At 37.1% G+C, this 13,487-nt stretch overlaps 1 protein-coding gene across 3 annotated transcripts in view; it reads left to right on the forward strand.

Annotated features, from left to right (window-relative positions):
* Positions 1 to 13,487, forward strand: part of LOC134752283 (peripheral plasma membrane protein CASK) — a 388,960-nt gene that overhangs the window by 352,454 nt on the left and 23,019 nt on the right. For 2 of the 3 annotated variants that reach the window (XM_063687939.1, XM_063687947.1), the window contains exons 11-15: positions 678 to 869; positions 5,037 to 5,201; positions 10,882 to 10,950; positions 11,963 to 11,992; positions 12,396 to 12,494. In XM_063687939.1, the coding sequence (XP_063544009.1) occupies positions 678 to 869; positions 5,037 to 5,201; positions 10,882 to 10,950; positions 11,963 to 11,992; positions 12,396 to 12,494 (555 nt within the window). The remainder of the gene's footprint in view (positions 1 to 677; positions 870 to 5,036; positions 5,202 to 10,881; positions 10,951 to 11,962; positions 11,993 to 12,395; positions 12,495 to 13,487) is intronic. The other variant, XM_063687956.1, reaches the window with a different exon arrangement.

Consider the following 13,487-nt stretch of genomic DNA (forward strand, 5'->3'; position numbering starts at 1 on the left):
TGTAACAGAATACAAAACCACCAACAGAATTTCTGTTAGCTCTAACGAATTTGTGATAGCTATAATTTTGTTGAATTTGAAGTGAATTCATCTTCAAAATGAATAAGTTTTTTTATTTGTACGTAAGTACATGTCTCTCTAGATTAATGTAGGTTTAGTATTTGAAGTTGAACACTTGGCCTTCAGGCTTGTTTGCCATTGTTATCTATTTCAAAAACAACATACAGTAGAATCCGGTTATAATGACATCGAAGGGAAGTGACAAACACGTCATACTAAGCGGATATCATATAAAGCATAGTTGATTAACTTCTTATTTTTGTTAATTTTTCCAAATTAATCTCAAATTCCTTTGTGAGAGATGAGTTTTATTAACTCTATACCAATTATCAACTTTCACCGACAATCAAAACTAAAGCAACTTAAACGCCACGCATAAATCATAAATCATTTATTTTCTTGAAAAAGGTAGTTACAGATGTTCACGTTTGTCCACCAATCCACCATATTAAAGGTCCGCTGACTTACCCTAACTATTCATTTACATGTATGCGTGTCTATTTATTAAAACTTATCACCACTCCTATATAAAGTACAATGACGTTTTGTCTCTGATATTGAGAACAATCAGTGTAGTGTAGTATAATGTAACAAGTATAAGTAATGTATTGTTGCAGGCCCTACTGCAGGCACACGATGTGGTGGCGCGCGAGGTGTACGGCGAGGAGTCGCTGCGCGCCTCGCCGCCGCCGGTCAACGGGCGCACCACGGCGCCGCCCCCGGACGACGACGAGGACACCGAGCCCGAGTTCGAGAACGTGACCAGGGTGCGCCTCGTGCAGTTCCAGAAGAACACTGACGAGCCTATGGTAACACTAACTCTATTCTCTTTTTACGACCGATTGTAAACTTTGCTTTTGCCTTTCAGTATAAGTACTGAGTAAGCTAAAAAAACCGGCCAAGTGCGAGTCGGACTCGCGCACCGAGGATTCTGTACATTACATAATTTTAACAATGTATTTTTATGTGAAACGTGAGTGAAAGGTAAATTGCGGTTTACGATTTATGACGTATTAAAAAAAACTACTTACTAGATCTCGTTCAAACCAATTTTCGGTGGAAGTTTGCATGGTAATGTACATCATATATTTTTTTCAGTTTTATCATTCTCTTATTTTAGAAGTTACAGGGGGGCCCCCCACATTTTACCACTTTGGAAGTGTCTCTCGCGCAAACTATTCAGTTTAGAAAAAAATTATAATAGAAACCTCAATATCATTTTTGAAGATCTATCCATAGATACCCCACACGAATGGGTTTGATGAAAAAAAAATTTGAATTTCAGTTCCAAGTATGGGGAACCCCAAAAATTTGTTTTTTTTTTTTCTATTTTTGTGTGAAAATCTTAATGCGGTTCACAGAATACATCTACTTACCAAGTTTCAACAGTATAGTTCTTATAGTTTCAGAGAAAAGTGGCTGTGACATACGGACGGACGGACAGACAGACAGACATGACGAATCTATAAGGGTTCCGTTTTTTGCCATTTGGCTACGGAACCCTAAAAAGTGATACAATGCACGATAACTAAATAACATCATTTACGTTCGAATTGTGTGTTGCATAACACGTTACGGAACAACGTAGCCACCTAGCTACGGCGTAGCGCAAGTAGCTGCGTAGCGTTAATTTTATTTATACTGATTTGACATTACTCTTCAATTCAATCTTTAAGTAGAATGGCTCCATCGATACTGTCGATGATTTCGCCAACGTCAAAGTGGGATCCACGTGGGATCGAATTAATATTTCTTGATTTTCTTCAGCCAGTGTACGGTAAATAAAATTATGGGCCTCTAGCGCTCTAGCCAGACACGGTTAGAGGTAGAAATACCAAATGCTCTTAGAGCACGACGTTTTTCGGTAGTTATTGTTGTTGTCTCGTAAAACCGATAGCTGGATTTTACGAGAAGCACGTGGACTACCGGCCATTGACTCCAAAATGGTGGTTAAACACGCTTTGAGATTAACTCTCCATTCACTGCACTCTACCAAATTAGATTACTGTATAATAAAGCTATCGATATTACACTTTAAACAATATTAATGAGCAAAAAACAAAGGAATTAATCACGAGGCTACTATCAAGATGGCGTTCGAACCGGAAGTCCGACATTACTCTTAGTGCACTGCGACGCGAAGAGCGAGATGCAATTTAATATCAAATTAATATTATTTATGTTGTAGGTATACCGGGTGTGGTCCGTAATAGGAGCAAAAAAATTAAACTGTAGGCTGTACTCTTCAAACTGAACCAACATTTGTTCAGCAACTTTTAAAAATAACTTGTATTTTGATTTTTAGTTTAAAGTTTATTCTAAGATGCAATGTATTGCGAATTTTGTTTAAGGCGTGACAAGCAACGTCAATTACAATGATAATATTTAAATTGTATTAAATATAGGAAGTCTAAAGACTTAGTAATTTAAAAAAAGTTATTGAACAAAAGTGTCACCGTTAGCGAAATTAAATTAAATTAAAACTCATGAAATAAAACTAAGAAAACGGATTATATCGCGTATATTGAATTTATAATACATCCCGACGTTTCGAACCCTTTACAGCGTTCGTGGTCAACGGGTGACTGAGGAAAAATTACAAAGTGCAAAAATACCCACATACTAAAATAATGAACAATCATAGACTACAAACTTTAAGGCTGGTTGTACATGCAAAATCGGTTCATAAGGCTAGTTATACACTACAATTATTTTCAAGTAAAGATATATATATTGTAACTTTAATAGGGAAGATGGCTAGGGAAGATGGCTTTTCTCTACCACCAGCTTGGGATCCTGTAGTCCATCTGATAAAGGAGCAAGCGAGACATAGACTGTGAGACCTTAGTGTTGGATGATGCTGGACATTCTGAGTATAATATGTTTTGAAAAGATGTGTCCCGCCGAGTTTGTTGCCGGTCCCATATTGGGATACCCTCCTACAATTTAGGAGAGAATTAAATCTTCTCGGGTCCGTGGTGTAGAGTTGAAGCCGGCGTAGTTTTTATCGCGTATATATATATATATATCTTTACTTGAAAATAATTGTAGTGTATAACTAGCCTTATGAACCGATTTTGCATGTACAACCAGCCTTAAAGTTTATAGTCTATGATTGTTCATTATTTTAGTATGTGGGTATTTTTGCACTTTGTAATTTTTCCTCAGTCACCCGTTGACCACGAACGCTGTAAAGGGTTCGAAACGTCGGGATGTATTATAAATTCAATATACGCGATATACTCCGTTTTCATAGTTTTATTTCATGAGTAACTATCGCGGTAACCGAAGACAATATTAAATTAAAACTATTTTTTCACGAATAAAATAATAGATTTCTATAAAATTGTTTTGAATACGCAGTGCATTACTATAATCAGCTACTTATCGAATTTCCTACTATACGACACGAAACGAAGATTTTAACGTTTTCGTTTTTAAAACAGCAATAAGGCATCGTGACAATATACTGAGTATGAGTGTCTAAACAGCAATAAAAATAGGCAGTCTATTTTCATAAATGCGATGATAGGACACGGGCGAACGAATGACCCGCGCCGTATATTCCAAAATATAAACATAAGCAAAGAACGCGTCGACTCGGGAACGCCTGCCCGCGAGGATGGCTTTGTTTTAGTCCTTATACACTTGAACAATATATCGCATACGTGGAGGCACTGCTGCTAACAGTGTTTCTACTTTTAAAATACGAAATTTTGTTGAACTATCTAAGTAGTTCATTAATACTTTTGGTTTGGAGCCAATTTATGAAGGCTGAAAGAAAAAGCTAATGACAAAAATATTGTAACTGGCGGCCCTTCAATTCAAACTTCAAACAAAAATCAAAACTAATTAAAAAACGCATTTAATCGATTTGTAAGACCGAAGTCCCGTTGATGGTATATTTCACCCCGAAAGTTATTTTACTCCTTTTCCGGCACTCAATATATCTCCATACCAAATTTCATCTGAAACGGTTTAGTGGTTTAAGCGTGAAGAGGTAACAGACAGACAGTTACTTTCACATTGATAATATTAATATGGATAAGTAGGAATACTTAATAGAAAACCGGCCAAGTGCGAGTCGGACTCGCGCACGAAGGGTTCCGTACTATTACGAAAAAAACAGCAAAAAAATCACGTTTGTTGTATGGGAGCCCCATTTAAATATTTATATTATTCTGTTTTTAGTATTTGTTGTTACAGCGGCAACCGAAATACATCATCTGTGAAAATTTCAGCTGTCTAGCTATCACAGATCACGAGATACAGCCTGGTGACAGACGGACAGCGAAGTCTTAGTAATAGGGTCCCGTTTTTACCCTTTGGGTACGGAACCCTAAAAACTAACCATATACTATTGTTAGGTTACACTTAGGTCCAATTCTAACGAAATGTAACGTTCACGTTACGATTAGTTAATAGTTACTCGTACTTGGCGATCTTTGCTAATGTAGGGTTTTTGTCATCACTGTTGTATAGTTAGGTACATGAAAGGTCCATTTTATTTTCTTGAACAGCTGAAATAGAGATCTTGATACGGGTGGGTAATGATGACTACGTCTTGTGTGCCAATCGTGACTGGGTTTCTAATAAGGTTTAGTTGACTTGCCATAAAGACCAAACAGATGAATTTTATGGGTATTGGGTACGTAGGTCATTCCTTTATTTCTATTCCTGATAATAAATGTATCAGCTAATAATTTATTTACATATTTTCATGCCTTATGGCAAAGTTCCTAACCACATTGAGTGACTATATTCCTTATTAAAGCTACCTACGCATAGACACATTTCATTAAAAAATAGTTTAAGTAGTTAAGTAGGTTAGTAGTTAGTTAGTAGTAGCATTTATTTTAACAAATAATATTCCAAATTATTTCTGGTTACTTTGGTGGCGATTACTTTGAGAAACAGTAAATTTTGTTGTAAATGGTAACAAATTTTGTTTGGTAAGCGTGTTGACTTGTCTGCAGGGCATAACCCTGAAGCTAGCTGACGACGGAAGGTGCATCGTGGCTCGGATCATGCACGGGGGCATGATCCACCGGCAGGCTACGCTGCACGTCGGCGACGAGATCAGGGAGATCAACGGCACGCCTGTAGCCAACCAGTCCGTCGCACAACTTCAAAGGATGCTGGTGAGTACCATGATACACCAGCAGGCCAACTTCTCTGTCTCCTTATTGAGAGACGAAGTGGAAAAAAATGCTACCTGTAAGATGCAAGGTAGCTCACACAAAACAATAAAATGGGCGCTAACTCGAGTCGAATTCTCTGGGGCCATGAATGAACTTTTGAACCTTAGCTAATGGAGAAAGCAAATCATAGAAACCCGTTACAGCTCAATATTCATAATATAGGTACTTGTAGCTACTTAGAAAAAACACGTCAAACATTACTTTTTCTTAGCCGCTCTAAACTACATATGTACTTATACAAATATACCGACGATGAAACGTATGTACGAGTGAGCGAATGTCCTACGTACCTACACCAAAGAGATGCAATAATCCATTTCAATGTCGACCTAACTCCCAGTTCGCCGTGTTGCCTCCATGTCACACTTACGTACGAATTTACAAGTGCGAAAGAGAGGCAACACGTCGAACGTGGTTCGCGGTAGGCCCTCGGTGCGTGAAACCGAACCGTAGTAAACATATAGGCACATATCTCACGATCGTGCGGATCTCTATTTTTAGACGTTTGACGCGCCAGCGTCGGGGCAGGGGCTTATCCGACGGGCTTACGCTACCAAAATGTTAGCTACGTACTTACCTAGTACCTACTCGCGACTTTTGTTACCCCAATGTGGCTGCAGTATTCATACACAGGGATCAAATTACAATTTGTATTCAAGTAATAATACTTATTAACCATATCACGAAAATCTCCGCAAATGATCGACCGTATTCGAACAATGCTTATAAGACGTCACAGCGATACGATAAAGATCTGTCAAAAGTGACATTTCATCAAACAAAAACGTCAATAAAATGTGACATTGAAATAAGGACTTTATTACAATGAAATTGTTTGAAATATATTGATATGAGTAAGTGTCAAGTGTGCTTCAAATCAAGGATTAAATAGTATTTAAATTTAATTATTCTGGACCTAACTGACGCCGCACTTAATTGAGATGGAAGTTCTTTGTTGTGTTCAATTGAATATTTCACAATCTCTACTGGCATTTCATTTATAAATAATGTACCTGTATGTTAACTTACCGTAAAACCCTGTTTATAGTGAAAAGTTTTCTTTCATGCACTTTGCGAAAACTAGTTTGACTGAAATATCACAGTTAAAACTAGTTATCACCGAGGCGTTAAGGAAACCTAGTTTTACTAGTGAAAACGCGTTTTCACCGAATCCTTCCGGAAAACTAATTTTAACTAATGAGAACGTGAAGCGATACGAAAAACTAGTTTCAAGTAGGGGAAAGGCATTTTTACGGTGACATATACATATACCGTGCCTAGGTGTTAGTGGTGATTCCGCTGCTGTCAAAAGCTGTTGCCCGCGACTTCGTACGCGTGGATTTGTATGTTGGTGGTTATATATTTTACATAAGCATAGAACATTATGCAGCAAAAGATATCAGTAGGGATAGTTAATCATTTGTTAATAATTATTCAACGCATGAAATTTGTCTTTCATAAACTACGAGGTTACAAGCCCCTATCTAAAAAAAATTGTTCTCGATATAATCCCTCTCAGCCCTCTTAGAAGATTTTCAAGTTAGTAAGAGTTTAAAAAAAATTTCGCTCCCGATGCAAACCAACTTTTCAAAAACGGTGAAATCAGTTTTCGTCTAGGTATTTTAATATAATGCCCTTTTACCAAGTTTCAATCAAGTTTCAATTTCCTAGCTTAAAAGAAAACTTGTATCATATATAAACTTACATCCCCTTTTTAACCCCCTTAGGGGTTGAATTTTTAAGAACGTTGAAATAACTTGTTTTGTAATCTTGCTTTAAAAATCAATGCCTTTCTTTTTTTTATACCACGTCGGTGGCAATCAAGCATACGGCCCGCCTGATGGTAAGCAATTACCGTAGCTGTTCGGAACGCACCCGAAGTGACGTCACCGACGGCCGATTGCGTCCGAAATTCGAACATCGGCAATCGTCGGGGGCATATATAACGTCCGCCGACAGCGGCCAACGGCAATATTCAAAACTACATTGAGCGATAAAGTTGTACTGTAATTCAGTCCTAAGACTCCTAAGTTATAAAATAAATCTTTATACATAATTTAAAATAATAAGTCTTCATTGAAGATCCACTAGGCATCCCTGCAGTATACTTAGAAATGAGCCTAGGCCTCAACAGTAGCCTATGGACGCCTGCAACACCAGGGAAATTACACGCGCGTTGCCGACCCTTTAAAAACCTGTACACTCATTTTTTGATGAACCCCTTAGAACTTTCAAAGCATTTGTAATGGGTTCAAAATTTCCACCCCTTTTTAACCCTTTTAGGGGATGAATATTTAAAAACGCCTAAATTACTTTTCTTGTATTCTAATAATACCTATGCCTTCATACAAAGATTGAAGTCCCGCACTCAAAAAAAGGTTTGATCTCCATACAAACTTTCAACCCTTTATTTACCTTGGGGGATGAATTTTCTAAAATGCTGAAATTAGTTTTCTTGTATTCAAATAGTATGCCTTTATCCAAAGATTTAAGTCCCGCACTCAACAAAAATGTTTGACCTCCATACAAACTTTCAACCCCTTTTTCGCCACCTTAAGGGATGAATTTTCAAAAACGCTGAAATCAGTTTTCTTCTCTTTTAATGAAATACCTTTATACGAAGTTTCAAATTCCTAGCTTAAAATAAAATTTGAACCCTATACAAACTTTCAGCCCCTTTTTAACCCTTTTAAGGGATGAATTTTTAAAATCGCTGAAATTACTTTGTCCAAACTTTCAACCCCTTTTTCACGCTGAAATTAGTTTTCTTGTTTTTTTAATATAATACCTTTTTGCAATGTTTCAAGTTCCTAGCTTAAAATAAATTTTAACCCCAAGACAAACTTTCATCCCCTTTTTAACCCCCTTAGGGGTTGAATTTCCAAAAACGTCGAAATTACTTTTTTTTTGTGGTCGGCTTTTATGCCTTTCTAAGAAGTTTCAAAGCATTTGTAATGAAGTCAAACTTTCAACCCCTTTATTACTCTGTTAGGGGATGAATTTTAAAAAACGCTAAAATTACTTTTCCTGTAGGTATTGTAATAATATGCCTATATACAAAGTTTCAAGTCCCGTACTTTAAAACATTTTTGATCTCCATACAAACTTTCAACCCCTCTTTCACCACCTTAGGGGATGAATGTTCAAAAACGCTGAAATAGTTTTCTTGTTTTTTAATAATGTATCTTTTACCTAAGGTTCGAATTCATAGCTTAAAATAAAACTTAAACCCTATACAAACTTTCATCCCCTTTTTAACCCCCTTAGGGGTTGAATTTCTCAACATGGCTTCTTATCTCTTGTAAACATTATAAATCTAACCTGGTGTGCAAATTTCAACTTCCTGGCTTTTGTGGTTTCGCCTCTGCGTTGATGAGTCAGTCAGTCACTAAGTCAGTCAGTCAGGACACGTGCATTTTAAATATATATAGATTAGAATAACCCGCTATCCTAGAAGTAGATAATCATCCTACATCCTCAAAAGGGAAAAAAACGGAACTGTTGTCCGTCCGTCCGTCCGTCTGTCTGTCTGTCTGTCAAAACCCTTAACTCGGGAACGCGTGGAGATATCGAGTTGAAATTAATACCATATGCTCAGGTCTATGGTCCCTTGAAGCTGTGAAAAAATCAAAAGCTACGGCCGTTTATGCGCCGCTAAAAACGTATATTTCGACAGAGCAGAGGCAAGAGGAACTCGACGCGAAGCGTGACGAGTTAAGTCCCCGGCAAGCTCGGTTCTCCATACAAACGTAGTTACCTACGCTTTCATTTTAAAACGACAAGCCAGATTGCTCTGAAACTTTGTACTTATAATAGGATACGGTATATTTAGGTCTGTATTTAGTTTATGTAGGTTCAGATACAATAGTAAAAAAAACCGGCCAAGTGCGAGTCGGACTCGCGTTCCAAGGGTTCCGTACATTACACAATTTAAACAATGTATTTTTTATGTGAAATGTCTTTAAAAAACCCGTAGGGGTCGGATCAAAAACTAAGTAAAGAAGTCCGAATCACGCTTGACTGCACATTTCTAATAGGTTTTCCGGTGATCTATAGGCAAAGATCTATTTTGTGTATTTTTTCAAAAATTTTGACCCAGTATTTTCGGAGATAAAGGGGGGGAATGGTAATTTTTTGCCTATTATCTTGAATAACTTCTAAACTATTTATCTTAAAATTATAAAAAATATATATTTGAGATTATCACAATGAGCTCTTTCATTTGATATGTAACACGATATAGTCTGACAAACTTAATTTTTTAATTTTCTCATTTACCCCCCAAAAGTGGCCCCCGTGTTCAAAATTAATTTGTTTACGTTACATGTCCATCTTTGGGTCACAAACTTACATATGTGTAGCAAATTTCAACTTAATTGGTCCAGTAGTTTCGGAGAAAATAGGCTGTGACAGACGGACAGACAGACAGACAGACGCACGAGTGATCCTATAAGGGTTCCGTTTTTTCCTTTTGAGGTACGGCTACGGAACCCTAAAAATTCAGCGAATTTAAGTTTTTTATACAAAACTTGTTTTTGCTCTATTTCGTTTGTTTTATATACTAGAGCTATATAAACTAATTATAGACCTAGATATACCTTATGTTATTATATGTGCAAAGTTTCATTACAATCCAACACGTAGTTTTAAAATGAGAACGAAACGTTTGTATGGGAAGGTGAAATTCGGCCGAGCTTGCCGGGGAGTCTTAAAGGCCCGACCACCTGCAGTCATAAATTACAATTTTGTCGGAGGGGTGCTGACCTGCGGTGAGTGTGGCCGTACAATGACTGCGAAAATAGGCTACGTCAGCCTCCTGAGAGCTCACGATCGTCGCTCTCACTAGCCAGAACAAACTCAGTCGCCACCAGGACAGGATGATATTTCGACACTCTGAAGGGAATCAAAATGTATAGGGTACTTAACTACCCGTTGACCTAGAACTATAAAGTTTGGCAAGTAGTATCGTCATACACTACAACAGTGCATAGAAAAATCTCAAAACCCATGTTCTACAGACAAGAAACGAATTATGAATTATGAAAACTAAAAATTTGTAAATAATAAAAAAATAGTTAAATTTGTACGGAACCCTCGGTGGGCGAGTCCAACTCGCACATGTCCGGTTTTTTCTGTATGGTTGCAGTTATACTAATGTAGGTATAGTACAAATACATGCACATCGGTGCTGTGTGATCTCGTTCCGTGCCGGCGCCGCCTGCGGCATTACATAAACCCGTCGCATCCGCTTTAAGTCCGTTAAGGCCGGTTGACGCGACTAATGCGACTCAATATTGCTCACTACACTACTGTAGGCAGGGATTATCAATATATTTTATAAGCACTGCAGTTTACAAGGGCGTAAGTCTAAAGTTAAATAATATTATAATTATTAGTTATTTAATCAGCTAATATTTAATAATAATATTGGTAGGTACTTTGTAACAAAAACATGCCAAATCCTTAATTAAATTATTTGCCTACGCAATATTTATGTAAGTTGTGTAGGTAAGTATAACAAGAAAACTCAATAGGTATAAATTAAGTGTAAATATTGTATAAAAAAATGTTGTAAGTGTATACAATTTTCTACGTGAATTAATATTATATATGTTTTCAGCGCGAGGCTCGTGGGTCAGTGACATTCAAAATAGTGCCGTCGTACCGCTCGGCACCACCGCCCTGTGAGGTAATACAAATTCCTTTGCTCTCTCCGGGCCTTTCATTCTCTTTTTAAACGTAGCAAAGATAGATATAACTCCGTAATAGATGGATACAGTCTAAGGAAAAAACGTGCCACGAAAATCAAGCAAATTTGATTCTCGATCAGAGGGCGCTACTAGCTTTGGCCTACTGTCATATAGATGGCGTTGACGGTTTCGTTTGTTATTTAACAATTTTAACGCATATCAGTGAAAGAACATGGGTCAAAATCATAAAAATAATTAATGCAAATAAAAAAAATCATTTATCCATATTTCATTACATTTTATCGTATTTTTATAAATCTTCATTTTTAGTTTTAAAGTGTGTCGATAGATGGCAGTGAATTTACTGTGGTTACAAAATTTACTATGTCAGTAGGTCAGTACCGCTCTATCTTATTATATCCTCTTTGAACGTAGTAAGGTTGGCTTAGTAATATAATATACTAAAATTAAATATCACGACCACTTTTGTGAGCGATAGTAGGTACCTATAATTGTGTGAGAATGTGGTAAACAGATGGATGGACTTCGCAGATTGCCGACCAAATCTCAGAGCGGCCAGAGATTTAAGTATTTTTTCCTACACAAGAGCGACAAAAACGAGTGATTTACTCCCCAGAGTAAAAGCAATACTCAGTGGAACGTATTTTCTTTACAAAATGAAACATTAAACTCGTCCAATTTACTAAATGTAATCTCTCGAGATACCTAAGATCCGCGATGTTTATCCGTCTCAATCTTTACTTAGAATTTAGTTACCTGCAGTTAACGTAGAGATTATTAACAATTCAATTTATTTGTACAAATAATACTGTTACAGTAAAATTGAATGTGTGATATTAACGCTTGTTTTGCCAATAAAACACTACGACCTAAAATGAATCCTTAAAAACAAACAAGTCGGCAAGCGCACATAAATCTGTCGTTGCTTGTCTAAAAGCATAAAATTGGACATAAAAAACGAAATTAAAACTGACACTTTTTTCTAACTAGCTTTTCCGGATTAAGCCTTCGCCCGTACTAGTAAGTAGCGAAGCCAGACCCTGCTACTTTATGTTCATTATGTTGATTGTCTTGTTATGTTATGTTTTGTCGTGTATCACCCGGGCATGGCTGCGTCCCCACGATCTTCTTCGTTTCTGTGCGCTTGTTGTTCTTTGTCATGGCTTTACACTTTCATTGTCACTTCATTTTATTCTACACCAAGTTGTATGTTTATGTTTAATTTATCTCGTTTAGTCCTCATAATCAACTATCATAAAGTGCACATAGTCAATTTGTCGACATCAGTATTCACACCAAAGCTACACATCTTTGTACGCATCTCATAACTAATAACGAATAACACTTCATTTGTTACAAATATTCTCGCCATCATGCTTCTTAAAAAGAGCCTCTTATGTCTTAACGTTGGATGTTTTTTCAGATATTTGTAAGAGCACAGTTTGACTACGATCCCTTGGAGGACGAATTGATTCCATGTGCTCAAGCCGGTATTGCATTTACTACAGGAGACATACTTCAGGTAGGCACAGTGTGGATTATACAGGCTGATTTTTTAATCGTGAAGGCAAACACGAAGCACTAGTGGTTATCGTAATAAATGAGCTACTTAATGAATTATCGCTAAAATAATAAAGTTGACCCCACATCATCTTTTCTGGTCACCCTACTCGGACCACGTGTCAAAAAATTTTTTAGGTTAGGTTAGGTACTTATCACTTATCAGTATCATGCAAGTGCATCTAACAAATACTAATTTAACGCGTGAATAATGTTCCTGCGCATACAAAAAAGAAGAGACAGTTTACAAGGAACTCAATTTTTATTTACACGTAGTATTTTAAAACATTGAAAGTGTTTGCCCTGGACCTGAAATCACAATTCTGCTCGTCGCTTATGGTTAACACAAAAACATCGGTTTTTACTGCATCAAAGGCAATTTGAGGCAGCTCCGCTTCTGCTTCCGAGGGCTGTTGGTAAACTTATCGTTTGAGAACTGGAACTACATTCATCAGAGCATGCAGGCAGTTTTGTCCATTGAGTCAATTTTCAGTAAAAATAAGATGCAATCAGTGTATCATTTATAATACATTAACACTAAACCTGTCTTGATAAAAAACTTTTCGTGTAACAAGTGGATTTCTCCTACACCTCCAATGCTCATTATGGACGTTAAATTGTCCGAATCACGTGAATTTTGCCTCGTCAATCTACGGTATGTTATTTTTTCTCCCAGTTTTCTAACAACTAAAGGCACATGTCCATTCATTTTCGATAATCAGCCATAAAAAGATCTTTTACTGATTGGAAATGATACGGGTGAAAGCGCCTGATGCATACCACCTGCCAGATGTCTTACGCGGTGAAATCGACGTGCAGTAGCTTGTACCTACTCGCTAGATGATTACGATTAAAAATACACTAATGTTTCTGTCCATTTCTGGATGGTCATTATGGGCGTCCGGGGGCCTGGGTGTACGTAGGAACGCTAAACTGGCCAAAATTAATGAAAGTT

This window comes from Cydia strobilella, chromosome 2, assembly GCF_947568885.1.
Source record: "Cydia strobilella chromosome 2, ilCydStro3.1, whole genome shotgun sequence".
Classification (NCBI taxonomy): Eukaryota; Metazoa; Arthropoda; class Insecta; order Lepidoptera; family Tortricidae; genus Cydia; species Cydia strobilella.